We start from the raw sequence: 24,090 nt of genomic DNA on the forward strand, positions 1-24,090 counted from the left end.
GATTGAAAGGTTATTTCCCAAGAATAGGGAACGTAGATCATGGTTGCCTTGAGAAGGAGTTGGTTAGTTTGGACCATGATGAGGAGAAATTTCTTCAGTTAGAGGGTTGTGAAACTCTAGAATGCTCTATCTGAGAGTGTTACGGATATTCCATAATTGGATATATTCAAGGCTCTCATATATTTTTGGTGTTGGGGCATCTAGCATATGGGGAGGTGCAGGAATGTGAAGTTGAGGCAGAAGATCAGACATTGTCCTGTTCCTATTTCTTTTGTTCTTATGTTCTGGTAATAGAGTTAGTTATGAAGCACCAGGCAAATTTATTCAATTTTTCTGTTCCTATTTCTTTGTACATTCGGAAGACAGAAATTTCTTTATGTTGACTATTTTGAAATATGGAGGGCAAAAAATGCTTGCTAGGCATATTGTTTTTATCATGTTATAATTGGATTACAAAATTCTATTGAGTATAGATGTAAGTTTCTGGCAAAGTTCCTGTGGACTGGAAAGTAGCAAATGTAAATCCATTATTGAAGAAGTGAGATACAATTAAGAATTACAGAGCTGTTAGTCAATAATAGGGAAAATGTTAGAATGTATTATAAAGATATGATAACTGGACATTTAGAAAAGAACAATAACATTAGGCAGAGTCAATGTGGATTTTTGAAAAGAAAATCATATTTAACAAACTTGTTGTAGTTCTTTTGAGAATATTACTTGTAGCATTGATAAACGAGAACCAGTGACTGGTGTATATGGATCTTCGGAAGACTTTTGATAAGGTACTGCTCGGGACGCTAGGAAATTAAAATTAGAGTTCCACATGAGTACCACACGAATCAGTGCAACGACCACAGCTGTTCCCAACTTATAACTGGTTCCCATATTCAAATCATTTATATTTTATTTTCTAAATTTGCTGATGACACCAAACTGAGAGAGAATGTAAGTTATAAAGAGGTTTCAAGAGGAGTTGGAAGGTTAAATGAATGGGCTAAAACATGGCAGATGGAATATAATGTGAATAAGTGTGAAGTTACTCACTTTGGTAGAAAATGTCTTGCTGCAGTTGTACAGAGTATTGTGTCCCCTTATCGAAGGAGGAATATACTTTGCATAGAGTGAGTGCAAAGGAGTTTAACCTGACTAATCCCTAGGATAGTGGGATTGTCTTCTGAGGAGAGATTAAGGAGAGTTGGGTGTGTGTTCCCTAACACGAGGCAACAGGGTGGATGTAGCTAAGATGCTCCTCCTGGCTGGTGAGCCTAAAACCAGGGAACATTATCTCAAAATAAGGGATGGGGTGTCTAAGACTGAGATGATGAGGAATTTCTTTACTAAAAAGGTGGTGAACCTTTGGAATTTTCTACCTGGGAATTGTGAAAGCTCAATGAATTTCTGGCGCCACTAATAACATCAAGGGATTTGGAAATGATGCGGGAAAGTGACAATGAGGTAGATAGTTAACTATGACCTAATTGATTGGAAGAACAGCATGATGGGCTGAAATGCCTGCTCTTGTTCCTATGTCCTTTGTTTCTGTTGCAGAATTGTGTTAAATTGATAGTGTTGCTTGAGGTGAAAAGGGTTCATATGCTTATAATGTTTTGTTTAGCAGGAACTGAGCTTTAAAAGCCACATCTGATTTATTGCTATAAATTGAGTAAGAATTCTTGGCTCTAACTGTTTTCCTTTTGTTTTGCCCCCACTGAAGCTTTTTCTCAGAGTGGAAGAGTCAGTTTAAGGTGCAAGGGGCAGGGTTTAAAGGAGATGTACAAGGCAGATTTTTTACACAGTAGTGGGTGCCTGGAACTCATTGCTGGGGGAGATAGCGTAAGTGGATATGGTTGTAACTTTTGAGGGGCGTCATGACAAGTACATGAATAAGATGGGAATTGAGGAATTTGGTTCCCGGAAGGGTAGGGGATTTTAGTTAAGTCGGGCACATGGTCAGTGGAGGCTTGGAGGGCTGAAAGTCCTGTTCCTGTGCTGTAATTTTCTGTGTTCTTTGAAACTGTCATTCCTTTGCAATGCAGGCTTGACTTTTCTAAAGTCCTCCTTTTATTGTGCTCTACCATATATGACTTTCAGCTCACCAAAGATATTTTATTGTTCATCTCCTATCTTTATAAGAGGTGATTGGGATGTGTTATCCCTCTACATGCCAACTTTCTCGTACTACTTATGTTCTGATGCATTGATTTCATAATTGATTCAAAATTTGTTTATAACTTTACTCCTTTCTCAGTGTGCACTCCCCTTTATTGGTTTGCCACTGGTGACATAGCTTTACTATTGTTTTCTTTTTTAGGACATGGAGTGTAATGAATTTTGAGACACCAATGGGCCATGTGTTTGCTAACAGAAATCCTTCAGGTAAGTTTTAACACTTGTATCAATGCTATACATCTCAAGAATATTATATAAAATAATCCACAAGAAGGGGTCAACAATCTAGGTAGATAACTTTTTTTTTATAAAGTTGTTTGGTAGTACAGCACTTAATAATAATTGCTGAAAAAAAGGAATGGCATAATGGGAACGTACAAAATTCTAACACAAAGTGATAGGGTGGTTGTAGTTAAGATGTTCCTCCTGGCTGGTGAGTCTAAAACCAAAGTCTCTTCTCTTGCTTTTATCAGGACAGCTTGCAGAAAAATTCTAATAGTGAAGGGGAATGACGGTTTATGCTGCCTGAAAAGAGAGTACACATTGATTGGCAAACGGACTCTGGTGGAGGTGTTTCCATGGAGAATGCAGCATGGAACAAGGTCCTCCTTTGCAGACAGAAGGAACATGTCCACACACAGCACCTTTTTCAACTAAATGAAAGCTTGAGTATTGCTGAAAAAATACATTTTGTTAAAGCTTTTAGTCTTGCATTCATCAGGACAATTGCAAGGGGAAACAGCAATTTATATTGTATGAGAGGAGAATGCTGATTGGTGGGCAAATGGACTTTGGTTGGCAGAGTCCATTTGCCCACCACTTGAGAATGTACTGTTAATGGTGACTGACAGTTAACTGCCAAGCATTGTTTGAAAATTTGAACCAGGTAGCTTGACTCTGGTCAAGGCATTGCCCTGAGGAATGAACTACTGAATTGTTACTACTTATTTTGTTTAGTTGAAACAGGTGCAATGTGTACCTGTTGTTTCTGTCTGCAAAATAAAACCACTATCTAAATAAAAGCTTAGGAACAATCATTACTGGTTTGTTCCTTGGTGCAATGTCTTGATCAGTTGGAGTGGCCCAATTTTTTTGAAGAAGAAAGTTGGGCAATTGACTATTTCATTCTGCACATCTTGCTTTTCAATTTTTAAATATTTAAGTTTCCTGTCCGTATTTTGCTTATGTTTGTTTGTACCTGTATAAGTTGAACTTAAATTAACTTAAATGATCTCAGTGGTTGGTAAGTTGATGGAGAGGATTCTGAGGGACAGGATTTATGAAGATTTTAGAGAAGTTTAGTATGATCAGCACGGCTTTGTCAAGGGCAGGTCATGCCTTACGAGCTTAGTTGAGTTCTTTGAAAATGTGACTGAACGCATTGACGAAGGAAGAGCAGTGGATGTGGTTTACATGGACTGCAGCAAGGCGTTTGATAAGGTTCCCCCATGCAAGACTTATTGAAAAGGTGAGAGGGCATGGGGTCCAAGGGGCTGTTGCCTTGTGGATCAAGAACTGGCTTGCCTGCAAAAGGCAGAGAGTGGTTGTGGATGGGTCTTTTTCTGCATGGAGGTTGGTCACCAGTGGAGTGCCCCAGGCATCTGTTCTGGGACCCTTGCTGTTTGTCGTTTTCATAAATGACCTGGATGAGGAAGTGGAGGGATGGGTTAGTAAGTTCGCCGATGACACGAAGGTTGGTGGTGTTGAGGGTAGTCTGGAGGGATGTCAGAAGTTGCAGCGAGACATAGGATGCAAGACTAGGCGGAGAAGTGGCAGATGGACTTCAATGCGGAAAAATGTGTAGTGGTCCCTTTTGGCAGGTCCAATAGGATAAAAGAGTACAATATCAAAGGTAGGACTCTTAGCAGTGTTGAGGAGCAGAAGGACCTTGGGGTCTGGGTCCATTGGACTCTTAAATCGGCCTTGCAGGTGGGGGATGTGGTCAGAAAGGCGTATGGTGTGCTAGCCTTCGTTAATCGAGGCATTGAGTTTAGGAGTCGGGAGGTAATGCTGCAACTTTATAAGACCCTTGTCAGACCCCATTTCAGTACTGTGTGCAGTTCTGGTTGCCTCACTACAAGAAGGATGTGGAAGCTATTGAGAGGGTGCAGAGGACATTTACAAGGATGTTGCCTGGATTGGGAGGCATGCCTTATGAAGATAGGTTGAGGGAGCTAGGTCTCCTCCCTGGAGAGATGAAGATTGAGAGGCGACCTGATAGAGATTTATAAAATGTTGAGAGGTATAGATAGGGTGGATTCTTGGAGGCTGTTTCCCAGGGCTGAAATGGTCGCTATGAGAGGACACAAGTTTAAGGTGCTGGGGAGCAGGTGCAGAGGAGATGTTAGGGTTAAGTTTTTCACTCAGAGGGTGGTGAGTGAGTGGAATTGGCTGTCGTCGGTGGTGGTAGAGACGAACTCGCTGGGGCCTTTTTAAGAGACTTCTGGATGAGTACATGGGATTTAATGGGATTGAGAGTTACAGATAGGACTGGTAGGTATGGATACCATCAGTGCAACTTGTGGGCCGAAGGGCCTGTTTGTGCTGTAGTGTTCTATGTATAGCTTTTCCTACCTCGGAGGCTTGTGAAAGTATTATCAATATAAATAACTAAGCCTTGCCAGATGAAAAGCTCTAATGGTTTAATATCTCATAACTATCATTTCAAGAAAGTGAAAACAACAGCATTCACAGTGGAGTCTTGGATGTTATCTCAAACATGTTAGCTTGTTCGACTTTAACCTGGCCTCTGTGAGATCATCTATTTTGATAGGAATAACAGCAAAATGGACTACTAAATTGCAAAAAATTGCAGCACGCTCCTGTGCAGAAATCTCAAGGTGTTGGTTTGCAGGTGCAGCAGGTAATTAAGAAGGCAAATGGAATTTTGGTCCCTCGTTGCTCGAGGGATGGAGTTTAAAAACAGCAAGGTTATGTTGCAGCTGTATAAGGTGCTGGTGAGGCCACACCTGAAGTACTGTATACAGTTTTGGTCTCCTTACTTGAGAAAGGATATACTGGCACTGGAAGGGGTGTAGTGGAGATTCACTACTTGATTCCGGAGTTGAGTGTTCGCTTATGAGGAGAGACTGAGTAGACTGGGGCTATATTCATTGGAATTCAGAAGAATGAGGGAAGATCATATAGAAACAGAAAGTTGTTTCCACTGGTGGGTGGAACTAGAATATGGGGGCTGACCTCAAAATAAGGGGAAGCAGATTTAGGATTGAGTTGAGGAGGAACTTTTTCACCCAAAGGGTTGTGAATATGTGGAATTCCCTGCCCAGTGAAGCAGTTGAGGCTACCTCATTGAATGTTTTTGAGGCAAGGATAGATAAATTTTTGAACAGTAAAGGAATTAAGAGTTATGGTGAGTGGGTGTTTAAATGGAGCTGAGTCCACAAAAAGATCAGCCGTGATCTTACTGAATGGCAGAGCAGGCTCAAGGGGCCAGATGGCCTACTCCTGCTCCTAGTTCTTACGCTGTCTGTTCGGGGAACATTGAGACAAAGTAGTCCATCTTTGCCCATGATATTTGATGTTCTCTTGCAAAGTTAATAAATTTCCTGGGATCATCCGCTTTACATTTTAAAAACAAATCAACTGTGGTACAGTATTATTTCTCTGCACAGCTCAAGAGGAGGCCTTTAATGATTAAAAGAAATGCAAGAGAATTTGCCATGCATTTTGATATCTGTTGGTTGCTGTTGATTTTAGCTTGCACTGCATTCATTGGTATTGCACTGAGAAATGTTGGAGAAAAATTGAAGTGATGAGAAGAGTTGAGGACAATGAAGATTAAAAATGAAATTGGGAGAAATAAGATGGTTGTATCACAGTTTGGAATGGCTCTTGGCCTGCCAAAGACCACCACAAACTCCAAAAGGGTGTGAATTCATCAGGCAAACTAGCCTCCCATCCATTGACTCTGCCTACACTTCCCACTGCCTTGGCAAAGCAGCCAGCATCATTAAGAACCCCTTAATTCCTATACTGTTCAAAAATTTAACTATCCTTGCCTTAAAAACATTCCATGAGGTAGCCTCAACTGCTTCACTGGGTAGGGAATTCCACAGATTCACAACCCTTTAGGTGCAGAAGTTCCTCCTCAACTCAATCCTAAATCTGCTTCCCTTTATTTTGAGGCCATGCCCCCTAGTTCTAGTTTCACCTGCCAGTGGAAATAACTTCTTCTCTGCTTCTATCTTACTATTCCCTTCATAATCTTGTATGTTTCTATAAGATCTTCCCTCATTCTTCTGAATTCCAACGAGTATAGCCCCAGTCTACTCAGTCTCTCCTCATAAGCCAACCCTCTCAACTCCGGAATCAATTAGTGAATCTTCTCTGCACTCCCTCAAGTGCCAGTATATCTTTTCTCAAGCAAGGAGACCAAAACTGTATACAGTACTCCAGGTGTAGCCTCACCAGCACCTTATACAGCTGCAACATAACTTTGCTGTTTTTAAACCCCATCCCTCTAGCAATGAAGAGCAAAATTTCCGTTTGCTTTCTTAATTACCTGCTGCACCTGCAAACCAACTCCTTGAGGTTCCTGTACAAGGACACCAGGTCCCTCTGCACAGCAGCATGCTGCAATTTTTTACCATTTAAATAATAGTCCATTTTGCTGTTATTCCCCAGACACACTGTCTTCCACCTCCTTCTGTCAGGAAAAAGATACAAAAGTCTGAGGTCACGTACCAACCAACTCGAGAACAGCTTCTTCCCTACTTGAATAGACCTACCTTATATTGATATTTCTCTACACCCTAGCAATGACTGCAACACTACATTCTGCACTTTGTTTCTTTCGCAGTGAATGGTATGCTTTGTCTGTAGAGCTTGCAATAAACAATACCTTTCAGTGTATGCTAATACATGTGCCAATAGTAAATCAAAATAGATCAGTGCAGCTGTCAGAAGGGGTGTTTTGATATGCAGATTAGTGAGAAAAGCAAGCATTTATCTATGCAATTAGGGAAAACAATTGGCTGTAGAAGATGTGACCTCAAAGTGGAGAGATAAGTAATTGGCAGTCATTTGTTCAAAGCTGGGTCTACAAGATGGGTAACGTCAACAGGGGGGGAGGAGAATGATATACCAAGAGCAAATAACCAGAGTAAAAGCAGCTATTATCATAGCCACACCCAGGCACAGAAAACAGTCTTCCGAAAACAAGATATTACTGAAAACCAGCTGGTTAAATCCAAGGCATGAACAGAGAAGATTATGCCTTGGCTGAAATTGAAAAACCATCTTCAGTTTCAACCTTTGGCTATCGAGACACAAACAACAAAGTAGCAATCAGACTACCTGCCGTGCTGTCAGGAACAGAGACATTCTAACAGTAGTTTTGAGGTGTTAATCGGTCACAGAGACAAGCTAATAAATTCCTTCTAAATTACAACCCGTAAGGGGATGTAATTCTTTAATGCCTTATGTTTCTGGATCATTAGTCCAGGTCTCTGTATTACTACTCATAATCACTATGCTACCATTTCCACGATTGCACCCAAAATATTAGGTGGAATCTTTGAGAATTTGACAGACGGGCAGTTCTGGTGAGAAAACTGGCATGGAACTCTCCAGCTCCTAGTTTTCTGTGCAGATCTTGAATGGCAAAAGAAAGTGTGGCTGTGGTTTGTGCTGTCTATTTGGTGAGGTGGGGACTCAGAGCCTAAAACAAGTTCCATCGAACATTTCACAGAAATAAAAATTAATCCTGCTGCCGACCTGGCAGTGTCAAACAATTTGCAAAACTATTGATGGGCAATGCCAGGACACTGCCTGGCCATGTCCTTCTCTTCCAGGGCCTATACTAACCTCTATGACCCTGCTGGGGAAATCCCCTTAACAGGTGCATGTCTGTCTCGCTAGGGGGATATGACATTGAAATTGCACTCAATAAGGATGTGCACCTGATTATTTCACCAGCAAGGTGCGGCAAATATCAGAGATCCCAATCTTGCTGTTGAGATTTGCGATTTCCAGATTTCACCTGATCTTGAGACCCCATTGACGGGATCGTGAATGGTATTCCTGTGTTTATTTTTGATGCACATATTGGAACAAGGGACAAATTTATGTTCACGATGGAAAGCAGGTGGAGAAAAGAAGGAACTTAATCCATGTTTAAGCTGACATTCAGTAGCCTACAGGAGAAGTCAGTCTGTGGCTAATCTCTTTGCCGTAACCCATCCCACATGGATGTAGGTTAACATATTAGATACCAGTAAGAGTGATGTACTATATTGGACTCATCCAAGCCTTGCTGTTCCATGTTTGACCTGAATTTTAAAATGACTGTCGTGCCACAAGCTGTTCTGTGTAGATGGTTGCACTATTGTGAAGAGCGCTTTCCAAAAAGCACTGCATTTTTATCTTGCATAGTTTTTTTTATTTTACTGTAAAGGTTAAGAGTTTTTGGTTTGTTTCTACAAATTGGAAGCAAAATATTTGTCGATTAAAGTTTGTTACTCTCCAATCTGTCAAAGCTATTTGACTAATCTAAGGTTCATATCGTAGATCTATTTGTTAGATTTAATTTTTTCAGATGGTACTGACAGTGAATGTTTATCTTGCAGAACCTTAGACATTGACCATTCTCATTCTGAAACGATGGAAGCCACAAGTATGTTGCCCATACTGAAGAAAAGGCTAGCCTTTCTCTCAGGTACAGTATTGTGTACGTTGCACATAATGGGTACAGTTTTCAAAAAGATTGCTTAATGTTCCCAGTATGGATTTGATTTTGTGAAAGCGAAACCATGTACAAAGTAAGAGCTTGCGATTGTAGGGGATTGGTTAGCTAACATTAAAGAGTGTAGTGGCAAATGGGTAATTTTCGGTTGGTAAACTGTCGTGGAGTGCCATGGGGATCAGTGCTGGGACCTCATCTGGCCGGTTGAGGTCCTCACCAACAACGATCACAGATGGTCCCTACCAACAGGACCAGATGTGGTGGCCTTGCTGGTGGGAATGGAGTCCCAGGTGATTGGGGGCGGGACAGAGGTGTACAGTTCCCATGGGGCACTGCCAGCCTGGCACCCTGGTAGTGCTCACAGGGCACTGCGCAGTACCAAGGGGTGAGGACCTGAGGGGAGGTTGGGGCCTGAGGAGAGCAGTGCCATACCAGCAAGGGGAATGGGGGGAGGGGGTGGAGGAGTTGGGAGAGTTAGTGAGGAGCTCTGTAGAGGGGTTGGGAAGAGGAGAGCTGACTGGCTGGGTGGCTTTTGGGAGGAGGGTTGGGTACAATTGGCAGGGGGAGGAAAATGATTGGGGTGTGCGATTGGCTGCTGCCGCGATCAGAAGGAGTGGGGGTGGTGGTGAACTACCAGCATCATGATCGCGGTGATTGGCCAGAGTACCAATGAGGAAGCCAATTGGACGGGGCGGTGATTGAGGGGGTTTCGCTAGAAGTTGAGTTTCTGGTAAAGCGCCTGGCCTCCAGTAAGGGATCATATGACAAGTTGTCTGGGAGTTAAGCAATGGAAAAAGGGTCAACAAGAAGTTAATTAAAAGAGTGAGTAGATTGTGTGCATGTGCATGCTTCTGTATCAATCTGGTGTAATGCAGTTCAGAATAATTTGGCTGCAGAGCCAGGAACATCTTTTTCGAGTAAAGTTAATGTGCAACTCCATTTCAAAGTCCATTCCCAGGTCCTCACTGTGGAACATGGGCAATCGAAATAGGGTGAAGCATGATGGGATTCCTGGGGAAGAATTATACTATCCCGCCTGCCACGGGAATTATTGTGGTCGGGGTGCAGACCATACAAAGTCCCGTTGACTTTGGACGGGATTTCCTACCCCTGAGGCAAGCATGGCCAGAAAATCCCACCCCTTGTAAGATAGGTTGCGTTGGATACTTTGAAGGTTTGTTAGGAATTCTATTAATACTCAGCAGTGGAGCTCTGACAAACAAGTCTACAGTGATAGAGCAGGTGGAGGAAGATATACTATCTGGAACATCTTAAAAGCTGTTCAGGTGGACAAATATAACTTCCAATCATTTTGATTTCCTTGTCATTGGATCAAGGTTTCATTCCTTCAACATGTGTGGGAATCTGGTACATAACAGTTTCTGCATGCTGAAAGATACCACGCAGGGGTATCTTTCTTTCTGAGCACGTGGCCAAAGCCCTTTGGCAACCAGCAAATTGCAAGCAAGATTTTTTTTGGAAAGTTCTAATCATGTCTGACACAAAAGCAGCAGTTAGAAGATGGTCATCTAGCACTCAGTTGAAGCAGGGCTGCCTTTTAACAGCTGTAACTGTGACTGAACAGCTCTACTTATGATGCACTCTGCGCATGTCTTATTGGACAGGAAAGGTGTCCCCAAACATAGTCTGCCACACCTTTCCTGACAGTATAAACACATCCGCCTTCTGTGGTAGAAAGAGACAGAAGGGACAAGTCATAAAATTTTTGACCTGGAACATCAGGACCCTCATGGACACATCCGTGAGTGAATGCCCAGAGTACCACACTGCATTTGTCACCCAAGGAATCTTGTGATATGCTTTTGATATCACTGAATGAGACTCGAATGTCAGGGGCAGCTCAAAGAACTCTCAGACAGCTGTGTTTCTGGGAAGAGAATTCAAAAGAACAATGCAGAGTTCATGGAATTGTATTTCCTTTCAAAAATGAACTTGTGGACTCTGTTCTCAAACTGACAAGCACTCGGTTTACCATGGTGATCGGTGCACATGTCCCAAAGCTGATAATGAAATCATGAATGATTTCTATAGCAGACTGGACCAAGCTCTCTGAGGGGTTCCACAGGAGGACAGACTTGTCATTCTTGGTGACTTCAGTGCCAGCATTGGAACAAATTCCAATCTCTGGACTGGAAATACTGGAGGGAAGGAATTAGAAATATCAACTCTGGCAGCATTCTTCTCCTTACCAAATGATAAGAACATGGGCTCATAATCATCAATACCCTGCTCTGTAGAAAAACAAATACAAGATGTCATGGCAATACCCATGGTCCATTCACTGGCATGTGATTGATTACATTATCATCTGTGCCCAGGATCGCAAAGATGCCTACACCATCAGTGCAGTGACAGATAGTGATCAAAATCACCAAACTATTCCTTCAATTGTGTCCATCAAATTAGCTCTCAAATAATGGGTGCAACAGAAGAGGTGTTCACAAAAGGTCAGCATCAAAGCTGTGTTGGATCCAAACAGAAAAGTCAGATTGCAACAGTGCCTTTGGGAAAATCTTTTAAACTTTGATCAAAAACTGAAGAAGCATGACCACAGTACTTGGGATGTCCAGAAGTCCAAATCATCATTGCTTGCAAAGAGACACTTGAATTTTCTGTCAGCAAACAGGATTGGTTTATGAAAGTTATTAGGATATCATTGAACTGATCACAAATGCAAAACTTTTTGTACCTTGTGGAATGACTCAAGCTCAAAGCAAAATAAAGCACAACGACTAAGTAAAGACCAAGGGACAAAGATGTACTTGTGATGTGAAGAACCTGTGGTGGGCAAGCAAGACAAAAGGAAGTTCAGTATCTTGCTGACAGAAATTCTTCACAGCCACAAAGATAATTTTATGGCCCAAGTGTTCAATGATTAGCAGCATCTCGAAGAGGCTTAACGACAGGGGCTATCTGATCCAGTGTTATGAAACCTCACTGATGTTATGTGCGACTGTTGCAACTTGAAACATTGGTTTTATCTGGTTTTTTTTGATATTAGTGAGAAATGTTTGCAGAAGCAGTAAGAACCCTGACCTCTCTTGCATTAATCAAATAAGTAAGAGGTATTTAGTAAAATAGAAGAAAGATAACACTGCGAAGAACAACCTTACACTTCAGCGAATTAACAGTAAGCGCTTAAGACCGTCAAATAGTGAAAACCCAATAGTTTCTGTTTCCCCTGTATTTAAACTTTACTGAGACCTTCATTTCCCAAACAACAGCCATAAACTTATTGGTCAAATCTAGCCAGTGATTACCACACTTTTACAGCTTAAGTGACCAAGCTTTGGGAATGGTCTTCTCTTCAGCAGACTGGCTTGCTTTTAGTACTTCATCTCTACCTAAGCTGTTTCCTGAAGATGGCAATCTCACTCACTCACACTGACACTGACACTCTCACTGACACTCTCACTCTCTCTCTCACTCTCTCTCTCACTCTCTCTCTCACTCTCTCTCTCACTCTCTCTCTCACTCTCTCTCTCACTCTCTCTCTCACTCTCTCTCTCACTCTCTCTCTCTCTCTCACTCTCTCTCTTCACTCTCTCTCTCACTCTCTCTCTCACTCTCTCTCTCACTCTCTCTCTCACTCTCTCTCTCACTCTCTCTCTCACTCTCTCTCTCACTCTCTCTCTCACTCTCTCTCTCACTCTCTCTCTCACTCTCTCTCTCACTCTCTCTCTCACTCTCTCTCTCACTCTCTCTCTCTCTCTCTCTCTCTCTCTCTCACTCTCTCTCTCTCTCACTCTCTCTCTCTCTCACTCTCTCTCTCTCTCTCTCCTCTCACTCTCCACTCTCTCTCTCTCTCACTCTCTCTCTCACTCTCACTCTCACTCTCTCTCTCTCTCTCTCTCTCTCTCTCACTCTCTCTCTCACTCTCACTCTCTCTCTCTCTCTCTCTCTCACTCTCACTCTCACTCTCACTCTCACTCTCACTCTCACTCTCACTCTCACTCTCACTCTCACTCTCACTCTCACTCTCACTCTCTCTCTCTCTCTCTCTCTCTCTCCTGCTTTTTTGACTCTGCAACCGTATCTAAACTGTTTCCTTACACTCAGCACGCTCGTTATTAATTGTATCAATTGCAAAGAAAGCCCTGTTCCTTATTCTTTCCTTTCTCTTAATTGCTGCCCAGACATGGTTTGCAAAACGCATGGCAGTTTGATTTTACTTATGCAAACAAAATTTTAATAGTACCCAAACATTTCATGACGCAACGTGAGGAAAGTTGTCAATGCCTGTTGGAGGCAGTGTTTTGACGACTTTTAAATGAAGAATCAGTTGTTGACCAGTGTTTTCAATTTCATCCCATAACATCCTGGGAGAGGTGAGCTCTTAACTTGCCAGAGATGATGAAAGCCATCACTCAGTTGAAGAACAACAAAGCAGCAAGAGGTGATGAAATCTCCATTGAAACTTTTAAGTGTGGAGGAAATTACCTACTGCAGCTCCATGCCCCTATACTGCAGATCTGGAATGAAGAGGAAATCTCAAATGAACTCAAGGATGCCATGATTGTCACAATCTTAAAAAAAGAAACAAAACCAACTGTGGTGATCACAGAGGCATCTCTGTTGCATTGCTGGAAAGATCATTACAAGATCCGTTATGAACCCAATGAATCATCAGCCAATTTTGGGCTCGTAGAAGACGGTCATCCTCACTAGCAACGGATAGCAAATAATAAGTTGAAGCTTGTGCTGGCTAAAAGAGATTAAACCACTTGTTAACAGTAGGATTCCTAACAGTGAGCAAAACCTCAGACAGCCCAGGTGAAAAGGGAGAAGGAATTGTAGATGCAGGCTCCAGAGTTCAAGAATATTTGGACCAGGAATTTTCTGACCAGAGATGACTTGCTTAAGACGGAATATATTTGGAGTCTACAACAGTCAGTCAAGGAGATTTGAAGGGAAAGCCTTGCTAGAAAAGATGTAACATCCAAGAAACCTCAACCTGAACACAAATCTTCAAAGCAGCACTCAGGTTTGAATTGAATATTGGGATTGTAAGTCAAATGGGCGTGGAAGGAAATTTGAGTTAGGAAGTTCGGATAAAAGCATAAACATTTGTGTTCATTGTGCTTTCAACATATTTTACGTAACTGGTCACAATGTAGTTGGGAGTATTCATGCTCTCTGATTTTTGTTTAGTAACTTTCTTTTGATTTAAACTGTGAGCCTTGTGGCTTAATTCTATTAGTAAATACCTGTGTTTTCAGATTTTAAGAAAAAGCACATAAACATGTTACTGGTCTTTAATGAGATCATAACAATTGATGATCTCGCCTGGGAACCGTTAGGAGCTCATCTGGAAATCTAACATTTATAATAAGGCACAACATTGAAACATTCAATTTGCCTTCCCCATCGCTTGATATATCTGTGCTACTTTTTTTATTCATGTACAAGACTCCAAAATCCCTCTGTACCTCAGATTTCTGCAGTTGCTCTGTTTAAACAATACTCTGTTTTTCTGCTCTTTCTCCTAAAAGTTTATTTCATTGCAATCTATTTTCTTTCGCATTTTGCAGTGAGTTTGCCATTTCCCTTGTATCTTCCTTGATATAACCATGAAGGAGCATGGCAATTTAACTGGGTGACAGGACTCCCAAAGGACCAAGGAGTCTTAAATGGCATCCACATGTCCTTAAAGGATTTGGACATTTATGTCAATACCACTTGCATTCAAAATCACTTGTTTCATCATGAGACAAACAAAGCAACCGTTTTTGTGGCTGCTGATCTTTTGTGTTTACAGCACTCAATTTTTTTTATTGGTGAGAGCTGTGGCTGTATTGTCATATGGTTGTAATCTAAATAAAGAATCATAAACATTCAAAATGATCCAAATAAGAACCTGATCTGAAAATTTTCTTCCTTTTATCATTTTGTTATTAACTGTCTGATACCAGGCCTTGAGATAATATAGGTCAACATTCTATTAGTTTATAGACAAGACCAGGAGCCTTCAGCAGTCAGTGGCAAAACTAGAAATTGCTGGAATAAAAACAGAAAAAGTTGGATAAACTCAGCAGGTCTTGCAGCATTTCTGGAGAGAAACAAAGTTAATATTTCAAGTCTACAGATCCTTCAACAGAACTGAAGAAAATTAGAAATGTAGAATTATAAAGTTCAAATGGGTGTGCAGGAGGTGGGGCACAAGAGAAGAACAGGGACAGATGGGGGCTAAGGAGAGAAGTACGGATTTGTTGTGGACATTAGACAAAAGGGAGTGTTAATGGTGCCATTAATGGATAAAGAGCACTAATAGTGGCCAAAGGTGAGATAGCAGAATGTGTTAATGGGACCAGCTGAATAGCAAGGGACAGGTGGCCATGTGAGGGAGGAATGGGATTGTATTGGGGCAGGCCAGAGAGCTCAAAAAACAACAAAACTACAAAAGGTTTGGGGATGTGGTTTAAGATGGAGGGGGAAGTTTGCTGTCCAAATTTGATTGAGGTTAATGTTGAGGCATGTCTGAGCATCTGCAGCATTTTGCTTTTATTTTGAGTAAAAATTTCTGGTAATGTGCAGCATGTTGATATTCTCCATTATGGGGGTAAGAAAGACTATCGAAGGATCCCTAAAGTGCAGAAGGAGGCCATTAGGACCATCAAGCCTGCACTGACAACAGACCCAGCCAGGCCCTATCCCTGTAACCCCTGTATTTACCCTGATAATCCCCCTGACGATAAGGGGCAATTTACCATGGCCAATCAACTATCCTGCACATATTTGGACACAAGTGGGGACATTTTTTGGGTATGTTGATTCACATATGGTACCTGAAATGTCACATCTTGTATTTTAATTTTGAAAATACTAGCTGACCTGTGCATTTCCAAAATTTTCACTTTTTTGATCTTAAAATTTAATAATTTAAAATTTTTAATTTTTTAGGTGTTAGTGTTTTCACATTCAGAAGGGAAATGGTGTTAAACCACAGTCAATGGACAGTAACAGATGATTATACAATGAGTAAAAATGCCTTTTCCAGCCTTTATTTGGCTTCTTGATGTAACTTTTGTTTTTTGCAGGTTAATGTATTAAATTTTGCCTACACATTAGTTTGTCCATTGAATTTTAAACCTTTCAACAAAAATTGAATAATGTCCTCTTTTATTACCATTTTGTACTGATTTGGAAAAATTCAGTTAGCACCACGTCAACCTTGTTTCTGTAGAAAATCTCTTTAGATTAGCAACAAATTAAATACTTCATGAAGGAAAGATATTGTTTTTGCTGTAAATTAACCTGCAGCAAATTACCATCTGCATTCCTCTGGTACTGGATGTTGCGGTCACCCTGCCATATTGTCACTTAAGGCTACAAGATGTATCTTGATTTATCACTTTTTTCCAAAAGGCCAAAGCTCTGCAGATATTTTTACAGTTTACAGATTTTACAAAATTCTTCTTTGTTTGTAATTTTCTTGTACAAAATACGATGTTTGGCATTGAGTTTACCAATTCTGCCAAATAAAGTTAGAATAAATTTGTGCTGTAGAGTTGAATGGCATTGCGGATAAAGTTTATTTCTCTATTCTGCCTTGGGCATTTTTTTAAGCACCTTTTAATTCCAGTGTCGATTTTATTTTAACTTCATCTTTGTGCTTAAATAAAATTTCAGAGGAAGTGTATGTCCAATTTTACTGATGAAGTCACCAAACTGTGTTTAAATCCTTGATTTAATTGTGTGTGTGTGTGTGTGTGTGTGTGTGTGTGTGTGTGTGTGTGTGTGTGTGTGGAGTGGAAAACCATTCTCTACGTTGTTTTGCCGGATGTGTGTTGCTTGGCATGCTTCCCTACATGATTCCTGGAGTAGATCTATCTAGTCACCAAAAACTGCATAGCTGTTTGTTTCCTGCTTTTAGACCCAAACTGTGTGTCACTGTTAATTTCCATTTTTTTTTAGAGCCTAGAAGTACAGCCTCTGCCCAGAGGATAATTTGAGGACAGTGTCATTATGTCAGCACAAAACTCTTCCACGAACCCACCTCCATATGCATCCCTATATCTTGGCTAATCTAGAGTTATTTCCACTTCTTTTCCTCCTTTTTCCAAGTCATTTTATTCCCACCCTCTCTGAAGTCTCTTTTTTTGTCACAGAACAATTTCTTTAGCCTTATCCCATCCTTGCACTGAACAGAAATTCATGCTTGTTGAATTTAATCTGTACCTAATGAGGGGTTTAGAAAGGAAATGCTAGAGACCAGGGCACAAATGGAGGAAGGCACAGTCATCAATAGTGGGGTAAAGTGGGAATGGACAGGAGGCCTGATTTGGAGAAATGCATTCCTGGAGCGTTGCAAAGTGGAATGAGATTTTAGAGAGATCGGGAAGGGCGGGGCCATGGAGGAATTGGGTACCAAAGTTAAAGTTGTAAAATCAAGTGATTGTGGAACCAGAAGCTTGTGTGGATCAGTGATTGCAAGTCGGAAGGGTGTGGAACTTGAAGTAGGATGTGAGCAATAGTCTATTGGATGAGCTTATCTTTATGGTGGAAAGAAGCAGTGAGACTGGCAGAGAGAGTATTGGAATTGTCGAGTCTGGAGGTAAAAGCGTTAATGAGTGTTTCAGCAGCAAATTAGGTAAGGAAGGATTGGGGATGGATATTGTTGCAGAAGTGGAAGTGGGTAGTCTTGGTGATTGAAAGGATATGAGGTTGGAGGCTCAACTAGAGTTAAAAAGTATATTAAGGTTAATAAGTCTGGTTCATCTTGGCAGTGGCCAAGGAATGGGATGGACTGGAGTTAATAGCGTATGAGTGCTAATTCATTGCAAGAGGAATTCAGTATTGTACTGCATAAGTAGTAACCTAAAACTTCCCGATGGATGTTTGCTAATAAAGTAAAATCAATTGTAATTTAAGACAACAGTCAACTAATCATGGTAGCATGGAGTGCTAGCAGAATTGAAGGATAGGATACCAGTGGGCATTATACCTGATGCTTTGGAAAATGGTTGTGCTTATGGCTAATCATTGCAGCTCAGGTATTTGCTACATGAGATCATCAGGACTGTGTCCTTGGCCTAACATTTGTGATTTTTCTCCATTTATTGGGCTTATTGCTGATGTTGCCAAATGTGGTGTGCTCCTATGACAGTCCCCGAGGGAAAAACTTATGCCAGCTTTCAACAAGATTTGGTTGAAATCCAGGCTTGGTGTGATAAGTGGCAGGTAACAACATTGCTTAAATGTACCAGCCACAACACACTCTTATGAGAGCAAGGCAGAATTTGGGTACTCTGTACTGACTTGCTCATCTCCTAATGCCTCAAAGGCTTGCCACCATCTACAAGGTCCAAACTTAGTAAGATAGGAGGCATCCCATTTCACTCCTTCGTATGACAGTAAAGCTGGACACAATCTACAATACATCACTAATTGATGTCATGCCATTGGAATTAGTAATTCACTGTTCCACCTCAAGACGTAACACACCACAAAAACCTACCAAGCTTTGACAGTCCCCCTAGTTTGACAATTCTTATACCTAAGAAGGTCGAGTACAATGTCACGGGAATATGTGCAAAACTGAAGCAGGCTTTTGTAAACTGGATTCATTTAAGAGAGTTATACGTTGGCCACCTGCAGATTTGGTTCAGTCGTAGCTTTGACAAATGGTCACCTGGACTCAAGGTTAGCTCTTTTCTCTACTTACAGATGCTGCCAGATTTGCTGGAATTTTCCAGCATTTTCTGGTTTTTGGTATCTGCAATCATTTGTTTTTATCTTTTGCCTTAAACTATTTACATTCCTAGTGCAAAAACCCAGAAGACGACTTCATTGCTGAAAACTAACAGTTTTTAAAGGATAATTCCAAATTAACCCAGCTGCCTCTGGTGAGAAACCGTAAGAATCTGCACTGCAAACAAGCATCTGGACACTGATTTTTTTTTTCTGGCTTTGTTTGTTACTGGTCAAGTTTTTACTATCAGTGGGACAGTTCACCCTGCTAACCTCCTCATAGCATATAAAGGTGCCAGATAAAACATAAATCATACATGATGGTAGCAAATGTGCTGGTAAGTGCTAATTGAAATATTTCTATTTGCTCTTGTGGAAGAATTTGTTGGACTGAATTGGATAAATTCGAAGCTCCTACTGTTGATGTAGGTTCAATTATGATGAAAGTATTTGTAAATAAGGAAGACAGTAGACATTAAGAAATAATGAGTTCAAAACAAACGCTGAATGACTGTCAGTGGGTGGGAATAGTAGCAAGGCTAGTGCAAAATTTGGACTTGGGATGGAAGGTGGTAGCTTTCTTTTGCACTTGTTAAAATGTGCTGGGTAGCATTTAAATACAGAACACCGAGTTTATCATTGGAAATTGTACTGAACGTAACAAGGGTTAAAGTTTATGATGATGTATTAATGTGATGTCATGATGACAATGTACTGATGAAAGTTATTGTCTCCTCCTTAGGGGGCAAGGATAGAAGAAGTGGCCTTATCCTGACAATTCCATTGTGCTCAGAGCAAACGAACATGGATGAGCTGAGTGTCACTTTGGATTATTTGCTCAGCATTCCAAGGTGATTCTTTGATTCATGCATTCTAGCTAAATTAAAAAATGTGGTATTTGTACAAATTAGTGCCATTAATGACATTTAACTTTCTGTCTGCTGAGTTCAATACACTTGAGATTATTTTGTGATTAATCAAAAATATTATAAAATGTTCTTTATCTATTGTTAGTATTATAGGAGGAATAAATTAAAATTCAGTTTAGGGATTTTCTTGTGATAAATGGTTTACTTGTGTTTCATCAAGAGATGATATATTCAACAAAGAACTCCAGGGTCACCCTCATTTACTTTTACAATTTGTCAATTGTACATTGAATGTGACATGCTGTTGAAATTTAAAACTGCAAGCAGACTTTTAAATTCTCTATTGTTGCAAAAAAGACTGTCAGATTTTACTTCAGATGTATGTGCATTTGTGCCTAGAGACGCACGTAAAAGTGGGTTGAAGCAAATACATGGTGTAAAATAATTGAGGAAAATTGGGCCTCAGTCAATTAATTACAGTGTTCCTGAATTTCTTTAAGTTTTAACATCCACCAGTTGATCTCTCAGCCCTCATGGTTCTATCCCCAAACCATAAGACTGAATTCCTCGTAATTGAGAAACGATGCCTGACAAATGAAGATCTATGAGCCAAGACTGCTTTCAAACACATTACTCATGAATTATGAAGCTGTTGGATAACTGCTTTTCAAACGAGGCCGTTGACCAACTATTGGGTTTGAATTTTCCTTGAATTGTCCATTGATAAAGATAAAGTTGCCACAGCCCCAGGTGACTCTAGGCTGCTCTCCCATTTGATGGAGAAGAGCTAACGGGTGGTGATTTAACCTGAGGACCATCATACCTCAGGCAAGGGGCAAGGTTGAGATGGCAGGTCTTCGTAAGTAACCTCAACCGGCATCGGAATTGAACCCGCACTGTTGGCGTTACTCTGCAGCCCAATTGAAGTGGATGAGAATGAATATATTTTTGTGGTAGCTGGGAAACTGATTTCACCAGGGTGGGGGGAAACTTGGCATCAAGATCATCCAACCATGTTAAGTCAGTTTGGTAAAGAAGTCATTGAGTGTTTATTGAGGGGCATGTTCAGATTTTGACAAGGGTGCACATGCTGTCTGGGCAGACTAAGTGCAAAGAAGTGGAGACTAGTCTTGGCCAGTATGGGGACTTAGGTAGGCCCCATGAAAGGTTGAATGGCACAGGAGGTGATTTGGCAATTTGCATACAGTTGTTAGTGGAGGTTGAGGAAAGAATGGTCAGTAGCCAAATAACACTCAGGGTTGTCAACATGCTGGTATTGTGCGGCCATAAGAGTAAGGGACACGGCTTCCAAATCTGAGGGGGGAGGGTGTGTAGGGGTCCACCTGACCACAAAGAAAGCAACAGCTGGCAGTGGGAACTGAATTTTGGGTCTGTTAGCAGTGTAGGGTAGAGCCCTGGGTATGAGGAGCACAAAAGAGCTAAAGGAGAGGCGGGAAAGACATGAGCCAATTTAGGATCTACTGCAAAGGACAGAGCTGTCTTTAAAAGAACAAGAACCAATGCTGCAGGAAACTGCAGGTCTCCGGGCAGATGTTTGATAATATGACCACCTCACAGTACTGCTCTCCATGTTCTGTTAGCCATCAGAGTCACTATGGCTGTAACCCTCTTTGCTTCCATCTCCTTTTGAGAATTGGCTGTGGACCAGAGTGGCACCTTGCAAGGCTGTGCATCACTGCATCTCCCAGGTTATTGATACCCTCTTTGCCAGCGCTGGGCAATGCATTCAATTCCAGACAGATGTGACCTTGCCAGTTTCATCACTGTTTTGGATACCCTGAGTTGCAGGCCATTATCGATTTTTCGCTCTCTCCTAAGACCTATTTCTGCAACAGTTAAAGCGATGAAGCACCAACCGCAGTAATGACTACCATGACTTGCTTAAGTTTGACCTGTACTTAGGTTATCCCACCTCTGCTCCAGGCTGAGTGACCCCTATTTAGCAGGCAAACATGTTTCCAATTTCACTGATTTCACACTCATGGCTTTCAAGGCATTGACAGACTGCCCAGTGAAATTCAGAAGGTGGAAGAGCTTTCACTCGCTCAACATTCAGCTGATCTGTGATCAAAGCAAGCTCTAAGCACGTGTGCTCATTTTCCTGGCAGCTGCTATGACTCCATCCTCTGCCACTTCAGGCTGCCTTCGGTCTGATGTCAGTTCATGGATGGATTCTTAAGGACAAGGGTTATCCCTTGAAGAGACCTTTGAAAAGATACCCTTTTGCGAGAGCTTGAGCCAGAAGCATTGCAAGCAAAGCCACCTGCTCACTATGACCACCGTTAAGCAAATCATCAGCCTTCAAATGACGCAGTTCTGGTGCTTTTGACTGTTTGGGTAGATTCTGGTGCTTTGACTCGTTGGGTAGCATCTGGCAGTCCACTCCTCTAGGGTTGTGCCCAATTGTTAATCTGCAGAATTCTTTATAACATGGTCCTCCTGAAGAGATGTGGACCTTGAAGATGAAGTGCTGGAAAAACAGTTCATCAGAGGAAGAGAAGGAGCAAGACTTGGAAGAGGAAAAAGTTGCAGAGCACATTGGTGCCCCAACTATACAAGGAGGTGGTCAGAGATGCACAGGATTTGAGGGTCTTGTCCAGATTCCAGAAATGTCAGGGATCATTCAATTTAGGCACATTTCTGCTGAGCTTCTCTCCTCTGAGATCCAGGAGTAATGGCATGATATGGAACTTTGAGCTACCTGAGAGAACACCTTCCATTGAACAGACAGCTTGGAGCACCATAGCTCTAGCTCTTATCAACCATGAGGAATGTTATCTGCGCAGCTGTCATTGGTCACGGATCACTCCTTTTCATCACTACCTCCTCTTCTCCGGTGCCACCTTTCATAAATAGAGGCTCACATGTCTTGTTTTGCATTATGTTCCAAAAAGTAGCAATATACTAATTTTACAAATGGAAGAGACCCCAGTGACCATTCATTGCTCTGCTTGATGTGGTGGTTTCTGCTTCCAGTCATTTCTACGTGGCGCTTCACTTGCCCTCGGAGGAGATGGAGGCAGCATTTTCATTTATTTCAGCTTGTGGTTGAGGTGTATATGATGGTTGCCTTCATCACGGAGGTGTCAGTGGGGTAGCTTCAGAAACTTATGGCAGAAGCTGTCTCTCTCCGAGGTACCCCATGTTCCCTTACTAAGAAAAGCCAAGTGAGTGATGACGAGGGTGCTCTCTAATCCTCCTCAATTACGGCCTCAGCTTGGTGTTTCTGATAGCTTGAGGCGGCCACCAGCTTTGTTACAGCTGGCATCCATTCCAAACATCTCTGCACTTTGTGCCACTCACCTATATAGGTCAAGGTTATATAGAGTGACATGCACCTTGTGATTACCAGTATACAGTTCCTTTCTATGTTTTTAACCAAGATGGGAAGAGTGTGCAGTTTATCTAGCCCACTCCTCCATAGGCCTCACCGAGTGAATATTTAATTCACTCACAAAATGGCCAGTTGTTTATCTTTACTACTGCAAGACTTTCACCAGGCTTCTTTTAACAAACTCAAAAATTGATTTATGAAACAAACTTTTTAAAAAAAAGTTGCAAAACTGGTTAACATTTTAAATAAATGTGATTTATAATGATTTATCTCTTTTTAAAATCCCAACATACGCATGACAAATAAGATCCCTGCAGAGGTTGACATAAGAAAAAGAATAAAGCTTGAACTGGCCTTGATGCTCTTTTATTTAGTGTTCCTGCATATGAAGGTGGAGTAACGATAGTTATCTGAAAGAGCTTTCCAAAGGATCTTTGTTAAATCACGGTCATGGGGCTTCCCCAGGCATGTTCCAGGCCTTTGTCTCTCCTAAGACCTCTTTCAACAACAGTTAAAGCAATGAAATACCAACCACAGTAATAACTACCGTGACCTGCTTAAGTTCGACCTGTACTTGCATTGTCTTGCCTCTCCAGGCTGAACACCCCTATTTAGCAGGCAGACATGTTTCCAATCTAACTAAGACAATGTCTGCCTCAAAATTGGGGCTGATGACTGCTTCCATTGAAAGCGGAGGGAGTGGTTGGAACCTGGAAATGTTCTAGCATTCCATTGCTTCTCCACAGAACAAAAATCTTGCCCTGTGAGATGACGTATAGCCTCAAACAAAATTACTTTCACCACAGCCCTGAGCTTTACAGGCCTATCCACAAGGGATTTGTGCAGGATTGCTTAAGACCCAGAATATTTGAATAGTGAAAACTTGTACGTGGCTAGGGCAGCCCCATGGTTTATGAATGTGGATCCAGAGGCTCTTTTCACAAAGGGTAGTAGGAACATGTTACTTGCCCAGACAAAGCAGGTCCAGATCGAAGTGGCTGACATGGTTGTCTGTCTGTCAGTGGTGGACAGTTTTAATTTACCTCCTTAGAGTTTCAAAAAGATTGGTTTCCCAGAAGTGTATGGGCGACTGAGGAAACATACATCACACAAACCTGAAGTTGCCTACCATTTCTACGATCATCTTTCCTGTAACTCTGTAATTAAACTTTTTTAGTCATATTGCTTCTTCTGAAGATATTAAGTTTCTTTGTTTTGATAACGTCCAGCTCTACATGACCATGACCACCACCACCACCACCTCTTGACCCTCCACTGTC

At 41.4% G+C, this 24,090-nt stretch overlaps 1 protein-coding gene across 3 annotated transcripts in view; it reads left to right on the forward strand.

Moving 5' to 3' along the window:
- Window positions 1-24,090, forward strand: part of sestd1 (SEC14 and spectrin domains 1) — a 124,955-nt gene that overhangs the window by 12,432 nt on the left and 88,433 nt on the right. For 2 of the 3 annotated variants that reach the window (XM_080198900.1, XM_080198901.1), the window contains exons 2-4: window positions 2,315-2,379; window positions 8,760-8,848; window positions 19,329-19,437. In XM_080198900.1, coding sequence (XP_080055026.1) covers window positions 8,794-8,848; window positions 19,329-19,437 — 164 coding nt within the window. In that variant the 5' untranslated portion in view covers window positions 2,315-2,379; window positions 8,760-8,793. The remainder of the gene's footprint in view (window positions 1-2,314; window positions 2,380-8,759; window positions 8,849-19,328; window positions 19,438-24,090) is intronic. The other variant, XM_080198902.1, reaches the window with a different exon arrangement.

The sequence above is a fragment of the Carcharhinus amblyrhynchos genome, chromosome 11 (assembly GCF_965287045.1).
Source record: "Carcharhinus amblyrhynchos chromosome 11, sCarAmb.v2.hapA, whole genome shotgun sequence".
NCBI classification, from domain to species: domain Eukaryota; kingdom Metazoa; phylum Chordata; class Chondrichthyes; order Carcharhiniformes; family Carcharhinidae; genus Carcharhinus; species Carcharhinus amblyrhynchos.